The sequence below is a fragment of the Xenopus laevis genome, chromosome 4L (genome assembly GCF_017654675.1).
Source record: "Xenopus laevis strain J_2021 chromosome 4L, Xenopus_laevis_v10.1, whole genome shotgun sequence".
Classification (NCBI taxonomy): domain Eukaryota; kingdom Metazoa; phylum Chordata; class Amphibia; order Anura; family Pipidae; genus Xenopus; species Xenopus laevis.
This window is the reverse complement of record NC_054377.1, coordinates 118,780,249-118,800,792: the sequence shown is the minus strand read 5'-3', so window position 1 is coordinate 118,800,792 and position 20,544 is coordinate 118,780,249. Positions and strand designations below refer to the sequence as shown.

Below are 20,544 nucleotides of genomic sequence, written 5' to 3'. Positions count from 1 at the left end.
ATCAGCACCATCTGTTTCTAACCCCTAGTTCTGTTCTATTTACATCTAGGGAGAATGCTTCTGCCAAAGCAATTAATATGGTACAGTAGTTCACATATAAATGCAAACATGAGGAAAAGCAATGTTCCGTGCACACAGTTAACGATGTCCTCATGATACGCTGGCTCTATTTAAAGGGAAAACAAGAAAAATATTTCCTACAAACTGTATATACAGGCATAGGAGCCATTTGATCAGAAACCCTTTATCCAGAAAGCTCAAAATTACAGGAAGGCCATCTTCCATAAACTAATTTTTAAGCATGTAATTCACCTTTTAAAACATTATTTCCTATACTTTGTAATAATTAAACAGCACATTGTAGCTAAACTTTACTAAAATATAATTAATCCTTATTGGGGGCAAAACAATCCTATTGGGGTTATTTACTGTTTAAATGAGATCCAAATGACAAAATTACCCCTTATTCTCAAAACTCTGGGTCCCGATCATTCTGATAACAGGTCCCATACCTGTAGTTGCCTTTAATTCTACTATGTTGATACTTTCCAGCCACCAGTGTTCTGCACATTTCCCATACACTACCTCTGATGGAGTACAGCCTTTCTGCATTGCCAGCATTTCCTTTTCTCTACCTCTAATGATCAGTTCACCTCCTCTATACATGCCTGACCAGCCTGATCAGCACAAATACCACCTTGCTACCTACAGTATCTCTAGCAACTCCTTGTCGGTCATTTGATACCCCGGCCACCCACATCCTCATATAATCTAAATGGCTGTGGCAGCTGTTGTCAAATAGTTTGAGCTAAACTGGTACAGGGGCAGGATCAGCTCCTGTTCATCAAACTGCAGAACCATGCGCATAGCATAGACTCTATGGAAAAGGTCACACAGGCCGGCACTTGTCTGATTATCTCTACTTGCATTAATGAATGCAAAGCAGGGTAACCGCCCCATGGGCCATTTTATTTAGTGCAAATGTCACAGTTCAATTATATCTTCCTTTCAGGTCCAGACTGGATTTAAAACAGGCCTGGCATTTCCAGTACACAGAAGCCCAAAGATTCCCTCCCCAGCCCAATAAACAGTGTCTATCAGTGGCGTAACTAGATGTTGCTGGGCCCCATAGAAAATTAATTTTAGGGCCCCCAACATATCCAGTGTTTGTCCTGTTTTACCAATATATGTTCAAATTGCTCATCATTGAGAGCCTCGTGGGGCCCCTGTACCTCCTGGGCCCCCCTGCAGCCGCAGGGTCTGCTTCCTCTGTAGTTACGCCCCTGGTGTCTATAGCGGTGATCTCTAACCAGTGGCTCTTGAGCAACATATTTCTCGCCACCTCCATTGATGTTGCTTACAGTGGCCTCAAAGTAAGTGCTCATTTTTAAATTCCTGGCTTGGAGACATGTTTTGGAGCATACAGACACAGGTTTACTCCAAATAGATCTTCATGCAGGCTAGGAGTTCATATGGGCTTACCAATTAGACTATGACAGTTATGCTTGAGTGTCTCCCCAACAGTTGTTACATTTGAGTGTTGCTCACAGGTAAAAAAGATTGGGGACCCCTGGTCTATGGCATCTCACAGCAGCCCCTCTGGTATTTGCCATAATCAACAGATTGTCAGTGTGGTTGCTTCCCTTTTAATTGCAAGATCTTAATTACATTTTTGAAGTGTACAACAGCATCACTATCGTTTGCAGGTACATGGACTGTTTCAACTTGCCCTGGCACCAGTTTTGCTGCTACCTCTGTAGGGCCAGAACCATCCTGCAGTGAGATCACATAACTGAGATACAGCTTCCAATGTCACCTCAAGCCATTGATCAATAAATGAGTACAACTAGCAAATGCCACAGCAATCGCAACTCCCTGTAATTTAGCTGTTGACATTTATGCTAAACATACTGTATGTTCTTTAATAAGACATTTAAGTAAGTCATTCTGGGTACCACCTGTAACCTCTGAGTTACTCTATGGTGGTGGATGACCAATATGACTTATATTTCCGTATTTGTGGGGGCCAGAGATATTTTACAAAATCAGAACCTTGAGATAAGTAGTGGCTTGGAACTCCATAATTTGTTCCACTGGCAGGATTCTGTCTTTCCCAGAGATACAGTAGAACTGTGTTGTGGGGGACTTACCGGCATCGCCAAATAGTGGAGCCCCGCAGAGAGTAGTTGGAGGCATAAAGACTAAGAAACATTCATTAGTTTTCTAATTTTTGTTGATCACCATTCAGTTGGTGCCCACAACAGAAGACATTTGCTGCTAGTTGTAGATCAACAACAGGGATACTGGCCAAAAACTGTTTTGCCCCCATCCTGCAACTACTAATGACAACTATGTCCTTATGTTGCTTTGATGGGGTCTCTGAGCCATGGGGGGACTACCTGGAACTGAAAAGGCCTTAAGATGACGTGTTGTGCCTTAAAGGAGAAATAAACCCTAAAAATGAATATGGCCAATAATGCCATATTTTATATACTGAACTTATTGCACCAGCCTAAAGTTTCAGCTTCTCAATGATCCAGGACTTCAAACTTGTCACAGGGGGTCACCATCTTGGAAAGTGTCTGTGACACTCACATGCTCAGTGGGCTCTGAGCAGCTGTTGAGAAGCTAAGCTTAGGGGTCGTCACAAACTATCAAGCAGCAAATAAGGTTTGTCTGTAATATAAGCTGATGCTACAGGGCTGATTATTAAATTCTGATGCTAATTGCACTGGTTTCTGTGCTGCCATGTAGTAATTATCTGTATTAATTACTAATCAGCCTTATATTGTGACATTTCTATTCTATGTGTACTGTATATTGTGAGTGGGTCCCTAAGCTCAGTAAATGACAGCAGCACAGAGCATGTGCAGTGAATCAGCAGAAAAGAAGATGAGGAGCTACTGGGGCATCTTTGGAGACACAGATCTTTACTGCTAAAGGGCTGTGGTTGCCCTGGGCTGGTACAGAAGCCCAAAACATAATGTACAACATTTCTAGCTACTTCTTTAGTTAAGCTTTAGTTCTCCTTTAAACAGAAATATTCAGCTTTGATATACATGTAGTAAAATAGCAACTGAAGACTACCCACCATTTTACAGTAAATATCCATAAGTTGACTCTGTGCCTCTCTTAGAAAAAGATTTGGGGAGAATGCCTTTTAACTTTATTACATACACCTGGACGTCAGTTAAGAGAAAAGAGGAAGATTTGGGGAGAATGCGTATGAGCTTACCTAGATACACCTGGTAGTCCATCTTGAAGACATATTGGTTGTTATGACACAAAAATCAATTCAGACTCACCCCTGCTTCGCTTGCTGGTTGTTTCAGAGGGACTAGAAGGGATCCAGTGTGCCTGCAACTCCTCACACTGTAATCATATAGAACAAAAACAAAAAAAATGTGGAGCACAGTGTAAAAAACACTTCATGAAAAAAAAACAAAAAACCAGTGGCTGCTGTGTGAGAGGCATCTACCACACAGCAGCCACTTGTGGGTTTTTTTTTTTAATGAAACAATAAATAGTGTTCTTTACTTTTAAGGACACTGTGTTCTAGATTTTTTTGTTTTAATCTTGAAAGCACCTTAGGGAGAAATTTGGGGAAATACCTATTAGACTAAATCAACAAAAATGGCGTGCAAGTCTGCTCCTAAGGAATGAAATCGAATATAAAGTTGCAAAAAAGTAATACCATGTGGTCTCTTCACAAAAACCCCAGTCCAAGTGTTGCCAAAAACTTCTAAAATCACAAAGGTAAAGAGTCCTACTAATAGTAATTGCAGTAGCAAAGTAGTTGTTAAATGTAAAAAGTGTTTATTTATGTATAGTATATGTTTCGTGCCAAATGGGCACTTTCTCATAGAAATACCCATTAGGTCTCTTAGATACACATGGTTGTTCAGCCTGTAGGCCAGTTAGAGAGAGATTTGGGAAGAATTCCTATTAGCTTTCTTAGATACGCCTAGGGGCCGATTCACAAAGGGTCGAATATCGAGGGTTAATTAACCCTCGATATTCGACTGGGAATTAAAATCCTTCGACTTCGAATATCGAAGTCAAAGGATTTTAGCGCAAATAGTGCGATCGAACGATAAAATCCTTCGAATCGAACGATTCGAAGGATTTTAATCCAACGATCGAAGGAATATCCTTTGATCAAAAAAAGTTAGCCAAGCCTATGGGGACCTTCCCCAAGTTTTTTCTTAAAGAGACAGTACTTCGACTATCGAATGGTCAAATGGTCGAACGATTTTTAGTTCGAATAGTTCGATTCGAAGTCGTAGTCGAAGGTCGTAGTAGCCCATTCGATGGTCGAAGTAGCCCAAAAAACACTTCGAAATTCGAAGTTTTTTTTACTTCGAATCCTTCACTCGAAGTTAGTGTATCGGCCCCCTAGAGTTCAGCCTGTAGGCCAGTTAGGAAGAGAGTAAGGGAGAGATCTGGGGAGAATACATATTAGCCTTCTTAGATACACCTAAAGGTTCAGCCTGTAGGCCAGTTAGGGAGAGCGTAAAGGAGAGATTTGGGGAGAAATAATACTAGCCCTTTTACATACAACTGGAAGTCCAGCCTAGATTTGGAGAGAATTCTTATTTGCTGTTGTAAGTAGGATAAATATAACCGTGTTGGGATAAGAGGTACTTGTGCCAACTTGCTCGCTTTGAACTTATTGCAAGTCAGGGTGGATAGGATCAGAGGGCCTACTAGGGTTGCCACCTTTTCTGGAAAAAAATACCAGCCTTTCTATATATTTTTCTTTTTTCCCTATTAATAACATTGGAATCAGCCATCATTTTTATCGGCCAGGCCTGTAAAATACCAGCCAGATGGCAACCCTAGAGGCCTCCCCCTGCATCTGCCCCCTAGGGCCACTAATTCTCTAATGGGAGGGAATAAGGGAATTAGGCAGAATGAAATACATCCCATAGGCAAGCAAAAAATAAGTGTTCCTCATTCCTATACAGATGTCAGCCGTTTTACAAAATGTATTTCTGCCATTTATTCAGTAGCACCTGATTCCTAACCACCAACTTGGTGCCTGGGACTGCAGTTTGTTTCCTGCACAGAAGAATCTAGTAAGGTTATTGGTTGAACTGAGCAGCTGAGGCTTTGTGGTTTGTGTTGTTGTGTTGCAATGCGGTGATGTTGAGTTCACTTCTGCCCTGTATACTCTTCCTGATTCTGTGCGGTTTCCTCCATTAACTCACCCGCAGCGTATTCGGATAACTTTCAGGGGCCTATTTATTATGCTGTGTAATTGGAATTTTGCCAAAATGCTGTGCAAAATAGATGATGTACTTATCAATAATAAAGTTACATGGACGTATATGTTGCAGCAAATACATTACACTACACAAGCCCAGGGAACCTTAATAAAATGAAATAGAGTTGTTATATTGCCCAGTGTGTAGTTTATGTGCCATATGTTAGGAAATGTATGGGAGGAGCCCGAGTAACCAAAAATTTTACGGACTTTTGCAGCCTATCACCCTGAAAAAACTAGACGCCAGCGTTTTTTGGGATTTTTCAACAAAAAATTGAAGAAGCCCTAAACATTCCATTGCACTTCGCTTGGTCTGAGCTGGCGGAACAGGTAACGTTCAGTAACACTCTTTCGCCAGAGCAAAACTTTGCCTGGCATACGAGTGCAAAGTAGTGCTAGAGTCTATCTCCTTCGCTAGCGAAGTTACGCCACGTCACGCTGGCGAATTTTTGTTAGTCGCTTCGCCCTTTAGTAAATTTTCCACATTGAAGCTGTCAGGAGAAAGGAAGAGGCTGCTGTGATGTTCTTCTGGTTAGGAAAAGAATTAGAAACCTTTCTCACATCTTTCCTAAGCAGAACAACATCACAGCAGCCTCTTTCTTTCTCCTGACAACTTCCATGACTACTCGGTGGTCAGACTGGTCAGAAAATGACCAGCAGGTGGCGCTGTAGTAACAAAATTCATTCAAATAAACAGTAAATAAGTACATGTTTCCTTTAATATCATGGAATTAAAAAAAATAATAAAGGAACATTGCAAAAGTGCTTAGAATAGCACCTTCATCAATTTTACATTCATTTATGTTTAAGTTTTACTTCACCTTTAAAATGCCAGGCTAGAGAGGCAATTATAAAAAGCAAACATAAAAAGCAAACATAAAAAGCAAACACTACATTTAGATAACCAATAGGAAGAACATATTACTTGTGAACATTCTAGGCCTTGTTTAAAAAAAAAAAAAAAAAAAAAAAGGGGGAAGAGACAAAGTGCAAACAGCAGGCACAAAGCGCCCTGTCTTTACATCATGCATGTTGTGTCCAGGTGCCATGTTAATGATTTATTAAAGGGGCATGTTTAGATTCACTTTTAGTATGATACAGGTAGCAACAGGTGTCCAGTTTTTTCTGTGGTTCTTGAACTGTCTTTCTACAAAGTTGCTGAACCATTATTTTAATGAAGTTAAAAAACCTGCAGAGAAAACTTAAACATGCCCAGTTATACAAAGGGTTATGCAAAATTGCAGGAACAGGCCTTAAAGGGACATTTCATATAATCTTCATATTCATATATAGTAATCATCCATCTCCAAAACGTGTAATGATGCAGAAAAAAAAATGTTTTGAAAGCAATGTACCTGCTAAAACTGTCACTATAGCAGAGAGTTCCTTACTGCTGAGAGTCTAAGCTGAAATGAGGTGTGGGTGTGTCTGTTCATTCTCTCACAGGAAATGGTCACAACACTGACTGACAGGCTGAACTCTGCTGTATCAAGAAGAGCCCCTCCCCTCCCACACTGTCTGTTGCTGCTGCACATAGCTGTCTTAGCTGCTGCCTGATCTTGCTTTTTCACAGCTGTGGATTGTGGATCACTTACTGTACAAAGGAGTTCTTTGCCATTTGCACCATATCATCCATAGCAGATTACATTTTCCATGCAAATATTTTCCAAAAATCTACATTGTGTATCCTTATTTGATGATTTACACTAATTAATGAACATTGCCAGTTTTATGTGGGATAAAAGCTACAAAGAGTTATGGTGACCCCTAAAAACCATATTAGAAAACATATTTTTGCAAAGTGCACATTCTGACGAATCCAAAATGGTTATGTCTTTCCACTCCAAACTACCCAAGTGCAACGCTACGCTAAGGGCAGTGGTTTTTATGACATTTCTGAAACTCACCTAAAAATATTGCAATTGGTCTCATTTTTAAAAAAAAAAAAAAACTTTTGCAAAGTACACATTGTCACGAATCCAAAATGGCTATGTCTTTCTACTCCAAACTGCCCAAGTGCAAAGCTATGCTAAAGGCAGTGGTTTTCACGACATTTCGGAAAATAGCCTAAAAATATTGAATTGGTCTAATTTTTTTTTTTTTTTAAAAAAAAAAATTTTTTTGCAATGTACACATTCTGATGAATCCAAAATGGCTATGTCTTTCTACTCCAAACTACCCAAGTGCAACGCTATACTAAGGGCAGCGGTTTTTATGACATTTCTGAAAATCGCCTAAAAATATTGCAATTGGTCTCATCCTGCATTGGTGGACATTGCAGGATCTCCGGGATTAGTGCAAGGAGCTTGAACAGTGCGCACTCTGCGCTCGTGATTGAGAAGCTGGGCGGGGAATAGTACAGCAGCCACTGAGAAGGACATGTCTTGTAGGACCCCAGTGTGATGGCGCCAAAACGACGTCAGCGAATTGCGCCGCCCTGGTCTTTGCACCCTCTCCTCAGTGGCTTTGGCTCGATCGAGAAGGAGAGAGAGAGCCGACGGCCGCTAGCAGATTATAGTCAGACCCAGCAGAGGAAGTTGGCAAAAGGGGCGACACAAAGTTCGAAGCGCTCGTAAATAAACTGGATTGGGAAGGTATATAAACAACCACATTTTCTTCTATTTTATACAATGAGGAATGTATTTATTGCAAGTAATAAATAATGGTATATGTCCCCTTTAAATCCCCATACCAGTTGCAACTAGATTTCCAGCACTGTTACTGTGATTTGCATCATATTAAAAACAGAGTGTGACGCACTGACAGGTGCAAAGACGCCACAAGCAGGTGGCAAATACAGGCTTCCAGTGCACATAGGGGCTACCTCATAGCCAATCACAGTCCTTATTTTGCACCATCCAGGAACATTTTTCATTCTCGTGTTGCTCCCCAGTCTTGTTTCTCCCTGGTTTAGTCAATCTGAATGTCTTGAAAAACTGGGTTGTACCAGTGGCTGCCCATGAATCGCACCTCCCATATGCAGCACTGTTCATCTGCCCTCTAAATATAAAGGACTCTTATTGCCAGAGTTAGATGTTACTAGAACATGATTTATTCCTTTATCATAGACACTTCTATGTCATATATGGCCGCCATCAGAAATCACAGGGCCCCGTACAACAATTTTTTGTGGACCCACTGGTCTCCAGCCCAGCCCAAAGCCCTGCCACAGATCCTGCCCACCCCACAGTAAAAATGTCACACATTCATCAGAGCTAAAACAGTAAACCTCCACACAAGTAAAAAAAAATAAAAAGCCATTGGTGGCCAGTGCCTATGATATCAGGCTAATCGGATTGTTCAGCCCTAGGGTTATGAATAAAGCAAGGGAACAACTGCTGCTTCTCTTCATAGTGTATAAGCTGTTCCTATGGCACGGGGGTAAAAAAAGGCAAGAGGACACTGACAATGCCTTGTAAAAGGATCCTTGTCATCCGAAACATGTTGTGAGTCAATAAATATTTATTTGCGGCAGAGTCTGCGAGTTATGTGCTCCATCCATACCTATGTTTGCTGAAAATGTCTTGTAATACCCCAGTCGTAAGCCAAAAAGAAGCACTTTGTAGCTCATACACTGCAATGGAAGTGATTACCGTTAGGTCAGAGATTTTAGGGCCAAGGATAATCAAATGCTCAGTGTCCTCTGGTCTATGATTTTGCCCCATGCTCAGAAGAAAGTACTGTTTCAGAACACAAATGGCTCGCTGGGTTCCTAGGAGTCTCTGGACAAGAGGGATGTGAGATGTCCAAGAGTTTGAGGGTCCCTGTGTGATGTTCTTCATTGACATGTTGGGAAGTTTAGTAATTAATGTTCGTGTCACTGTGCAGTGAGCAGAGTCCCCGGATCATTATGCTCTGCATTCCAAAGCCGGTAAAAGTCTGTGAAGTCAACGTAGGGTTCCACGCGGCCATCCTCATCTGGCTGCAAAGAGGGCAATGGGCGAGATCGGAACAGGCCTCCATCAGAACTGGAACTGCTGCTTTGAGTGTGAGTGTTGGTGGACTGGAGAGTAGCACTTGGAGATTGCCTGGAAGACATTAAGGTACGATGTGATAAAAATATATATTCAAAAAGCAACTGCAAGCTGTTATATCTTTTCCAGTAGGAGGACGCTTTCTAAAATTGCTGCCATCCACATGACCCCACAGCAGCATACATCTTCTTGCCCAAAGTTCACACGTGGGTGTTTCTTACTGTGCTCCTGAACAGAGGCATTTTTTGTGCATTTCACCGCTTAGGAAGGCAGAAGTTAACACTGAGCACAGTCTTCTCTATGGGGACTGCACCCATGGGAGTGCATGAAAACAATGAAGGTATATAAAATGCTGTATGTGCACAAAAGGATCATCACACAGGAATACAGTTAACAATACCAGTGGGTGGGGGCCCTAAGAAATCAGGCTGCTGCTGCAGAAAAAAAGGAGGCAGAAAGCATTGTGCCATGGGATGTACTCATGGGACTGCAGAAAAACACTGAGCACAGGTAAAACATAGCGTATCCAATTTCATCTGAGTTCGGTGTTTCATTGTACTCTCGTGGGTAGAAGACTGGGGTCAGTTAAATACTGCATTGTGAAATGAATAAAAACACCAAAATGCAACGTATTTAGAAACAGCTGCGAGGCCCTAAGAAGTCACGTTGCTTCTCGCTCCCAATGAAACTAGGCTTCCTTTAAACCAGGCATGTCCAAAGTCAGGCCCGGGGGCCAATTGTGTCCCGTTTTCAAATTTAAACTGGCCATCACCCTCCATCAAGAAATTAATAATATTGTGGCCGCCAGCACAGTGTGATCAGGAATCGCGTAGCCGTAATATTTGGGCACATGATTAGTGAAATGATCTGCCACTTGGTCTATACTGCTGCCTGTGTGCTGAAGGTGTTGGCAATAGACACGTACTGGAACGTAGTGATGCCATACTTCTTTAGTTTACTGTACTGGCACGTCTGTACGTCTATTGACACCTTCAGCCCTTAAGAAGTATGTGAGAGCAGGGCATCACTACGTGCCAGTACGTGTCTATTACTAACACCTTCAGCACACAGGCAGCAGTATAGACCAAGTGGCAGATCATTTCACTAATCATGTGCCCAAATATTACAGCTAAGGCTACGAGATTTCTTGTTTAAATGAGGCGCAGAGAATAACTCCAAACAGACTCCACTTTTCCACTTCCTAAACGCCGTGTACGCGTCCATCTCCAGGAGTGAATGATCCTGATCACAGGCTAGCTACCTCGGAATGGATGTCAGGCTGAATGGTCGGCCCCCACACATTTTCACCTCACCAAATCTGGCCCTCGTTGCAACAAGTTTGGACACCCCTGTTTTAAACCTTAAAGGGATACTGTCATGGGAAAAAAAAAATTTCAAAGGGAATCAGTTAATAGTGCTGCTCCAGCAGAATTCTGCACTGAAATTCCTTTCTCAAAAGAGCAAACAGATTTTTTTATATTCAATTTTGAAATCTGACATGGGGCTAGACATTTTGTCAATTTCCCAGCTGCCCCAAGTCATGTGACTTGTGCTCTGATAAACTTCAATCTCTCTTTACTGCTGTACTGCAAGTTGGAGTGATATCACCCCTCCCTTTTCCCCCCAGCAGCCAAACAAAAGAACAATGGCAAGGTAACCAGATAGCAGCTCCCTAACACAAGATAACAGCTGCCTGGTAGATCTAAGAACAACACTCAATAGTAAAAACCCATGTCCCACTGAGACACATTCAGTTACATTGAGAAGGAAAAATAGCAGCCTGCCAGAAAGCATTTCTCTCCTAAAGTGCAGGCACAAGTCACATGACCAGGGGCAGCTGGGAAATTGACAAAATGTCTAGCCTCATGTCAGATTTCAAAATTGAATATAAAAAAATCTGTTTGATCTTTTGAGAAATGGATTTCAGTGCAGAATTCTGCTGGAGCAGCACTATTAACTGATTCATTTTGCAATATTTTTTTTTCCCATGACAGTATCCCTTTAACAACCTAGCCTAGTAAGTTGGGCTGCTATAAGTAATTTGGGACAATTACAGCATATTAGAAAAGTGTCAGTATCTCTTTTAAGGATGAGACATCAGAGGTAATGTACCATTTACTTGGACAGGGTGCTAAGTGTAAAAGCAGCTACAAGTCTCAATTTTTTTGTGCTTTGCACCCTGGACAAGTCTGTAGCACTTCCCCCACCTATATACAGTGCTGTTTGTGTTCAGCAGTGCTCTATCCATGGAGAGCAGGGGGTATGTAGGTGTACCCCCATCCTCTAATTGTGTTTGATACAGACCTGCAAGTCAGGCAGTGCCACAAAGGGACCCTTTGAACAGGGACAGGGCTATGCTCACCAGTACGGTACTCTGCACCTTGTGAGATGCCGAGCACAGCAAGAACCTGAGTGCTTTCTCAATGAGCACTAATGGGACACTTTTGGTTCTCTTAGAGCTCTTAACACTTTCACTATACAAGTGGGTTTTTAGTGTTTTGACTCCCACCCATTGAGGTGCTAATTGAAAGAAGGAATCACCCTGTGTACCATTGCCATAAGATTTCAAGGTTGAAAAAATCTTATCCGAAAATATATGGCAGCAAAATAATGTACTGTATGTTAAATGACCAAAGTCTCTGGAGTTCCCCTTTTATCCGACCCGTCAGTCTTCGTTTCTCCTCGAGTTTTAAATACACAATGTTCCAAATCCTATATGGGTCAGCTCTGAAAAAAAATCAGGGAAAAAAGTATAATGGAAAAGGAAAAAATATTTTTTTTTTTGTGTAGTATGATTAATAATGTTGTAGTTCCACAACTTTATATACTGCCACCTAAGGTGATTTCTAGGAGTAAGTTGTGGAACGACAACATTATTAATCATACTACACTATAAAAAAATATTTTTCCCGTTTTCATTATACTTTTTTCCCCTGAGTTTTTTTTCATCGCTGACCCATATAGTATTTGGAGCAAAATAATGAGTCAGGACTTACAGTGTTGACGTTGTTCCATCCAGTGTTGAGCTGCTGTTTGTTCCATTCACCATTGGACCCTGTGATGGCATCACCAGTGACAGTGTGACACTTGTTTTACTGGTATTCTGAGCACTGGAATATGGCACAGACACTGGATATAAACGTCCACCTGTGGGAAAAATAACTGGCTATAACACTTTAGACTTCCCAGTAAGCCACACACTATATCAAACACACAATGAGACAAACCTTGAGTGGGCGTGAGTGTGGGGGGGCTGATCTCCTGAAGCGGGTAGCCCAGGTTCCGCACAAGTAGCGTCATGTCTTCGTGCTTACTGCAATATTTTGCCCGTTCGCCACCACTTGCAAACGTATCATGGTGAATCCGTTTTACCCTCTCCACCAAAGCCTGTGCCACTTCATCCAGAGAAACCTGCTTGGCAAACTCGGTGGCAATCATGGCTGCTATTTCCTTGAGGAAGAGAATAATAAATACAATTGAGCCATGCTCTTCAGCCATACACTGATATTTAATGAGGTGGCGTTACCAAGGTAACAATAACGGTCTCCTATAAATAAATATAAATATACAGAATGTAGGGGACACCACAAATCACACACAGTCCAATTTGCTGGTATCACATGGTATTAGCCTGTGTTTGGCCAGATTAAAGTTCATTGTTAGGGTATGAATTAGCTCAAATGTTTACAGCTATTACAAGTCATTTCTTGTATTATTTATAGAAAACACAATGCATTCCTGAGACCTGCCCAATTCTGATTTGTGAACTCTGTTAATCTGCGTGGGTTGGAGGCTAAGAGCAACGGTTAGGTTACTGACTCAGATCCCTTTATCGACTCTTTTTGGCACAGCTCAAGGCACCTCAGACATCAATCCTATAAACTGTTTAAACTGTAGAGCTGTTTAGGCCAAGAGTTCAATAAACAAATGAAGACTTTCCTTTGCAGGTGGTTTTTTTTTTTTATAGAGGAGGAGGAAAGCAGAGCCACTCTTACACTCACACTCCCAGAGCTTCATTGAAAGGCCTGTGAGGAGTTACAGGGGGTTGATATTGGTACGAAAATGCATTTGCGTTTTTGCACCAATATCTGCTCTGTGTAGACACAGCCCTGTCAATGGAGCTACTCCGGAGTGTGTATATGAGCAGATCTGCTTTCCTCCCCCTCTATAAAAAAATTGCCTGCAGAGGAAAGTGGACGATCCACTTAGTGTGCCCTTAGCCATACATTTATCAGTGCCATATAAGAATAAAGAGACTGCTCATATAACTGACCAATGCTGCATGCCAATATGTGTTTATAACACATTCATATGCAGGGACAAGAAAGCACAAAGTCAAATGATACCTGGTTGGCCTGTCCAGGCCCATGGGCTGACTCGAGAGCCTTGTAAAGTCCTTCAGACATTAGAACCAAAAATCCTGTGACACCGTCTAATGGCTGGCAGCCATGGATCTCTGGCTCTGCAGTAATAGGCTTGGACTTGGCTGTGCTAAACAGAACAGACAAAAGATGGATCAGTGAATGTAGAGACACCACAAGCCTATTGTTTGTCATGTGCTAAACAAGCCAACGGAACGTATACATGAATACAAGGAAGCTGAAATGACTGAATATACCTTTGTTATGACCTGGTACAGATACTGTGCAGAGATGAAATCATGCAGGCTACACCTGATGGGCACTGTTTCCTACTCGGATAAGCAGGTGTTTTATAACAAGTATAAGTGCCAGTGCTTTGGCATCAGGGACATTGACAGCAGATTGATTACATTTTTTAAGAAGTGACAGTTCCATTATTTTAATTTCCCCTTGATTTTAAGAGGGTGTTACTGACTTTGCTTACAGTTTTATTGCTTTGGGCTGTCTGGCCTTAAGCTTTCTAATTACCTTATGTAATGTAAATGTAAATTTCTAATGTATATGTTAAGCAGGCAATATATGGCCAATATTAGCTGCTGACTCAAAGGCTGAATTGTTATCTTATTGGCCTGTGTGTGTAGGCAAACAAATAGCTTCCCTGGCAGTTATCTGGATAAAAAATATCCATCAGTCAGGTTTCAAAAACAAGCTAAGCAAGGGTGGCATGCAGAATTCACCCTGAAATTCTTTATAGGCCTGTTAGGACAAATAGAAACAGCCCATTCTGGCCAGTGAGAGGTTGCCAAATCAAGGAAAGAGCTATTCATTTGGAAACCAAGCCAGACCAGTGTATTCCCAGGTGTACGGTGTGCTTTGGCTTGACTGCATGAGAATAAGTAGGAATCAGCTCACAAAACAAATACCATTTTGGAGCTTCTGAGTCTTTCAAGTTCATTCAAGCCTAATAGCTTTTAACAAAACTAATGGAACCTGTAAATATTTTTAAATAAAGTAACAGGGTATGTCCGACACAAGCCTATTTATTGGATGCACCTTCCTTTACTATCAGTCTTTTCAACTCAATAAGCATTTGTACTTAATATGCTGCATTGTGTTCTTCTTTCCTTGGTGATTATATGGGTATGGGATCTGTTATCTGGAAACCTGCTCCAAATTATGGGCCAGCCATCTCCCATAGACTCAATTTTAAACAAATAACTCAGATTTTTAAAAATCATTTCCCTTTTCTCTGTAATAATAAAACAGTACCTTTTACTTGATCCCAACTAAGATATAATTGGTCCTTATTGGAAGCAAAACAATCGTATTGGGTTTATTTAATGTTTAAATGATTTTCTAGTAGACAAGGTTAGAGATCCAAACTACAGGTCTCGAGCATTTTGGATAACAGGTTCCATACCTGTACTACTTTAGCTTGATAAAAATGGCTATTTTTGCTTCCCATCTATTCCCTCTACTACTGCTATTATTATCTCCATCACTTCTGGCTGCTGGAATACATCTAAAATCTTTCTTCTACCAGCCCATCCTGCACTGCATCATATCACAGCCTCCTTGCGCTGGAGCACATGTCTCTTTCCATAAATTCACTGTCAAATCCAAGCTAAAATCCTACAAGTAAACCAAACAGAGCAGTAGTTAAAGGATAAGTAAACCTTTAAAATAAGTGAATGTAAAATTGATGAGGGTGCTATTCTAAGCACTTTTGCAATGTATATTCATTGTTTGTTTATTTTTAATTCCAAGATATTACGGGATACATGTACTGTAAACATGAATGAATTTTGTTATAAGAGTGCCACCTGCTGGTCATTTTTCCATCAGTCTGACCACCATGTAGTCAAGGAAGTTGTCAGGAGAAAGAGGCTGCTCCGATGTTCTTCTGCTTAGGAAAGATTTGAGAAATGATTTATTCCTAATCAGAGCAGCCTCTTTCTTTCTCCTGATCACTTCCTTGACTACTTGGTGGTCAGACTGGTTGGAAACTGACCAGCAGGTGGCGCTGTTATAACAAAATTCATTCATATTAACAGTACATGTATCCTTTAATATATTGAAATTAAAAATAAATAAATAATGAATGTAAATGACAAAAGTGCTTAGAATAGCCTCCTCGTCAATTTTACATTCATTTATTTTAAAGGTTAACTTAACCTAAAGGAACCAACAAATGAGTGTTTTAAAGTAATAAAAATATCATGTAGTGCACTGGTAAAACTGATGTGTTTGCTTCAGAAACACTACTATAGTTCATATAAACAAGCTGCTTTGTAGCAATGGCAGAAATTGAAAAAAAGTCTATATGGCACAGGTTAAATAGTGGATAACAGATAACACCATTATGTTCTACAGAGCTTATCTGCTATCTGCTGTGTAACCTGAGCATTTTCTCATTTGAATGGCAGCCCCCATTACTACACAGCAGCTTATTTATATAAACAACAGTAGTGTTTCTGAGGCAAACAGTTTTACCAGTGCAGGGCAACACTGCATTATATTTTTTAAACACTTTTTTTTTATGTTACTTTTCCTTTAAAATGGCCAAACCACGGCCAATTAAGGCAAAGCAAGTGTTAATGTGACATATAGGCAGCTTTGGTGTGTTTAGGGCTTTTCCAGGTGACGGGTGCATTATTTAATAGCATAAAAAAGTTTCAGGGAGTGATGTAACACAAATTGCATCTTTAAGCACCGATAATAACTGATGACACCACAAAGCATAATTTATAATGATATCATTTCCAGGATATTCAAGGCTATTTTGTATCATAAGGATATCATGTACATTTTGGTGCAGAGGAAACTCTAGATGCTGCTGCAACCTCCTTGCATATTTTATCAGTACTTCTTCATCTGAAAGGCTGTACAAAACATGTTCTCTCTGCACACCTTTGCCTACCTAGACTGTAAGCTGTTCAGGACAGGAATGTATTATTCTATATATGCATGATTACATATATGAGTAATTGTAACATGCAGCCTGCTGTCTAGTTCCAGTTTCTGCCCTCTGCTGGATCTGATCCTGCTATTGTCTCCAGACTGCAGGCTCCTTGGTTTATTCCACTAAATCTTCTCTTTGCTTTCTGTGTTACAGCTGTAGCTCACTCTTTGACACCTTTCAGCAAATTACACACCTACTAGTCACATACCACCCCCCCCCCCCCCCAGTTATCGGTGTTTTTCTGTTCTGTTGGCACTGGATTCCCTACCTGATGATCCACATTTTTAATAATGATTTCCCATTTCTCTGTAATAATAAAACAGTACCTTGTACTTGATCCCAGCTAAGATATATTTAATCCTTATTGGAAGCAAAACCACCCTATCAGGTTTATTTAATGTTTACATGGTTTTCTAGGAGACTTAAGGTATGAAGATCCAAATTACAGAAAGATACGTTATCTGGAAAACCCCAGGTCCCAAGCATTCTGGATAAAAGGTCCCACACTTGCACTAGTTTGGTGTGACTGTGGGTTCTGGTCAATTCCTGGTCCTTTTTATGACTCTCTGTACACATTTTTTTTCAGTGCTGGCCCTGTCTATACTGCAATGCCTCTTTCAACTATATTCACCTTCACCTGTCATTGTGGGTGACTGGGAACTGTGTAAAGTCTTTGAGCATCTGTAATTTGGTTTGCCCCAAATGACAACATGGATAGTGTTACATCTTCTCTTACCTTAGCAGCTCAATGTCATTGAAGTTGTACTTGACCTTGTAGTCTCCAATCCTGCGAGTGCTTTGCTGGCCTCCAATAACCCCCACCTGTTTAATCTTTGTAGTGTCCAGCCCTTGGAGAAGTAAGAGATATTTATGAGAAACAGAAGCCAACAGAAACACTATAAATATAATGATCTACTGCGCAATAAACCAAACCCAATACTCCCATCATCTGTAGCCGGCAAGAGCATGCAGACGAATGGCAGTCCTATAATTCATAATTTAAGGGTCGCAGGTTTTATATCTCCCCTTTACGGTAATATTTAAGCTGGCTGTGGGCCATATGTATAGTGACATATAACGAGTCCAGTAGATGAAGTCAGGGCGTGCACTGTTTGCTAATAGACCCATTCGTAAGCTGAATTTTGTTACAAGCAGTTTTTACCTTTCAGCTGATAGTCGCCATATCAGATAGTAGGTAGGCTTGCTTGCACAACAAGGAAGAACTAATATAGATAAATAGGTGTCAAAAGGAAACCAGCAATTGTTTCTTATAGCAACTATATTAAAGCTCGCACAAGTTAAAATATCCATTTGGGTTGGCTAATGAGCATAAATATAGGTACACTGGCCAACACACAGCTCCCCTATCAATGTGTTTCTTTGGTCGTTTGCTGGAATACTCGGCCAGAGGGCTCATTTACTAATGGAAAATGAAGTTGAAGACACTAATTGCATTCAGCCAAATGCTATTCATAAAGGTACATGTGATATCCACAACTCTATACTTGCGTCTTGCGCCAAATTGCTGGTTCCAAGGTGCAAAGTACATGAAACATTTATTTTAGTTACTTCCAGGATTCGCTTTCTGTATAAACCCACACATGCATGACTGAACTGCACCTAACATTTAAAAGCTATGTCCACTTCTGGTGCAGAAACATCATAGTGCTGGAAATGATGCATTTGCACCTTAAGGAATGGAATGCATTTGGAAATTGCACACACATTGTGGTGCAAAGTACTTTGCAGGCTCCTTCCCAATCCTGGGAAATAACACTGCATAACAGATAAAATATGGTGATTTGCATGCACTGCTCAGCATGGCTAAAAGCATATTACGCTTTTTAGCCAAAATAATCCAATGGTCATCTGCTGTTAGGTTTTTTTGTCCTAAAGATCTGTATGTCTGTACCCATCTTAAGGCTCTTACTTGGGAGTTAGTAGAGGGGATAAACCTCTAAAACTCCCAGCTAATAAAACATCACAGACGCAGGTCAGCCAGATTTACCTTCATTCTAAAATCTTCTCATACTGCACCGCCTTGGATGAAGTACAGCTACCAACTTAAAAGATAAGTAAATATTTCCTTTAATTATAGATTATAAACTACATTACTAGTAGGGCTTCAATTGTACTGCTTGCACTGAAATTATTCCTGCGCATGAAAATAAGATAAGATAATATAAGATGGTTCCTTTTATGTTGATGATTTTGTGTGTTAGGGAAATGGCACGCAGGGAGATTGGCTATGTACAGAGATGCAAAATCCTTTGAAAGGGTTCTACTGATTCCCATGGGGTCATTACTATGTCACATTTAGGCACATAAGTAAAAGAAATTGTAAAAAAATGCTTTAACCCGAGCTGGAAGGAAAAGGATTAAATCTCTGCTATGATTTCTTAATAAATGACTTTAGTTGTTAAATTCTTCCCATAAACCTTTAACGTAGGTTTTTCAGGATTTCAAACCCTGTAAAATCCAAGGAAACAGCTCCAAGACCAACACCCATTTTAAGGGTAAGGGCACACATGGAGATTCGGGGAGATTTAGTCCCCCGGCGACTAATCACCTCTTCTTTGGGGAGACTAATCTCCCCGAACTGCTTCCCCCTGTCCTCAGCCTGCTTCAATGAAAAAACGCCTGCGCCAATGCACTTGCGGCGCTTCGATTTCCAAAGTCGCCGGAATTTTCCTCACCAGTAAACTTCGGGCGACTTCAGAAATCAAAGCACTCTGAATCTCCAGGTGTGCCCTTACCCTTAAAGGGATGTTTGGTGGTGCTACAGTTAGATGAAAGTCTGTCCTGCATTCCTGCAGAATAACGCTGATAAAATACGAGAATTCAAAGGGGATTGTACTACCAAGCTAATTAAGTATATGTAAACGATAATCAAAGTGTAAATAATCAGGCAACCCTGTTGAAAGCATGAATTCCCTTTTGCCATAAATGATTTCCAGAAAAACATAAAATCAGCAGCCCTGCATACTATGCCCAACATCTCTGGACAAATCAGGGAGAGAGAACGAGTTGCGGAGCGGTATACTATAATAAATATGGTTGCTAAGCGGTATACTATAGTAAATACGGTTGCTGAGCAGTATACTATAGTAAATGAGGTTGCTGAGCAGTATACTATAGTAAATACGGTTGCTGAGCGGTATAATATAGTAAATACGGTTGCTGAGTGGTATACTATAGTAAAAACGGATGCGGAGGGTAACTTTTCATTGTGAGGCTAAAGTGATGCTTTCCTTTTAACCATGCAAAGGATGACCATTCTTTTAATGGCTTGCTTTGAGTGGTTCTACATTGTTCAGTCAATGTTCTACCTTCCACTGCTGATTCAGTAATAATCCATTAAAAACTGGATCTACTACTAAAATACTGTGTGTTATTTATGGGTAAGAAATCAGTCTCATTCCTATAGGTTGTATTCACACAGATATTGTAATAGAAATTAGCTATTTATTTCGTTTTGCAAGATTGCTTAATCCGTTCGTAAACATTTGTGCTTAGAAACGTCTGCTCTGAATACCCATCAGTATTACCAGTTTAGAAACAATAGTTTTGGACCATTCTCCCATTGGAAATTGAAGAGAAAATACTGTATTCCTTTACATTCCTCGTGAGGTTTACCAGACAAAGGTGAGCAGGCAAAAGTGAATTTTTATGGTTCATATATTTTTATCAACAATTTTTTTACATATATCTAGCTTTTTATTGAGGTACAGAACTTTGAAGGAGATTACTTAGATTGGCTCTCAGAAGAAAGAAACCCCTTATGGGGCATGTAAGTGCATAGTGAGACCAGAGGGCATCAGGAAAAGGCTCAGCGGGAAGATGAATTATCTTGAATTATTTTATGTGTGCTGTTTTACAATGGTTTATTAAATTTGGTGGACATTGGTTTTCTATTGTTTCAATTGTTTAAAGGGGATGTAAAGGCAAAAAATAAGATCCAATTTTTACTTTCTTTAATGA

At 40.5% G+C, this 20,544-nt stretch overlaps 1 protein-coding gene across 1 annotated transcript in view; it reads right to left on the bottom strand.

Moving 5' to 3' along the window:
* Positions 1-8,708: 8,708 nt before the first annotated feature.
* Positions 8,709-20,544, bottom strand: part of tab1.L (TGF-beta activated kinase 1/MAP3K7 binding protein 1 L homeolog) — a gene marked incomplete at its 5' end in the record, with an annotated part of 30,237 nt that continues 18,401 nt past the window's right edge. Inside the window, 5 exon segments of the mRNA NM_001088271.1 lie at positions 8,709-9,294; positions 12,237-12,387; positions 12,468-12,690; positions 13,587-13,731; positions 17,300-17,411. Of these exon segments, the coding sequence (NP_001081740.1) occupies positions 9,084-9,294; positions 12,237-12,387; positions 12,468-12,690; positions 13,587-13,731; positions 17,300-17,411 (842 nt within the window). The 3' untranslated portion in view covers positions 8,709-9,083.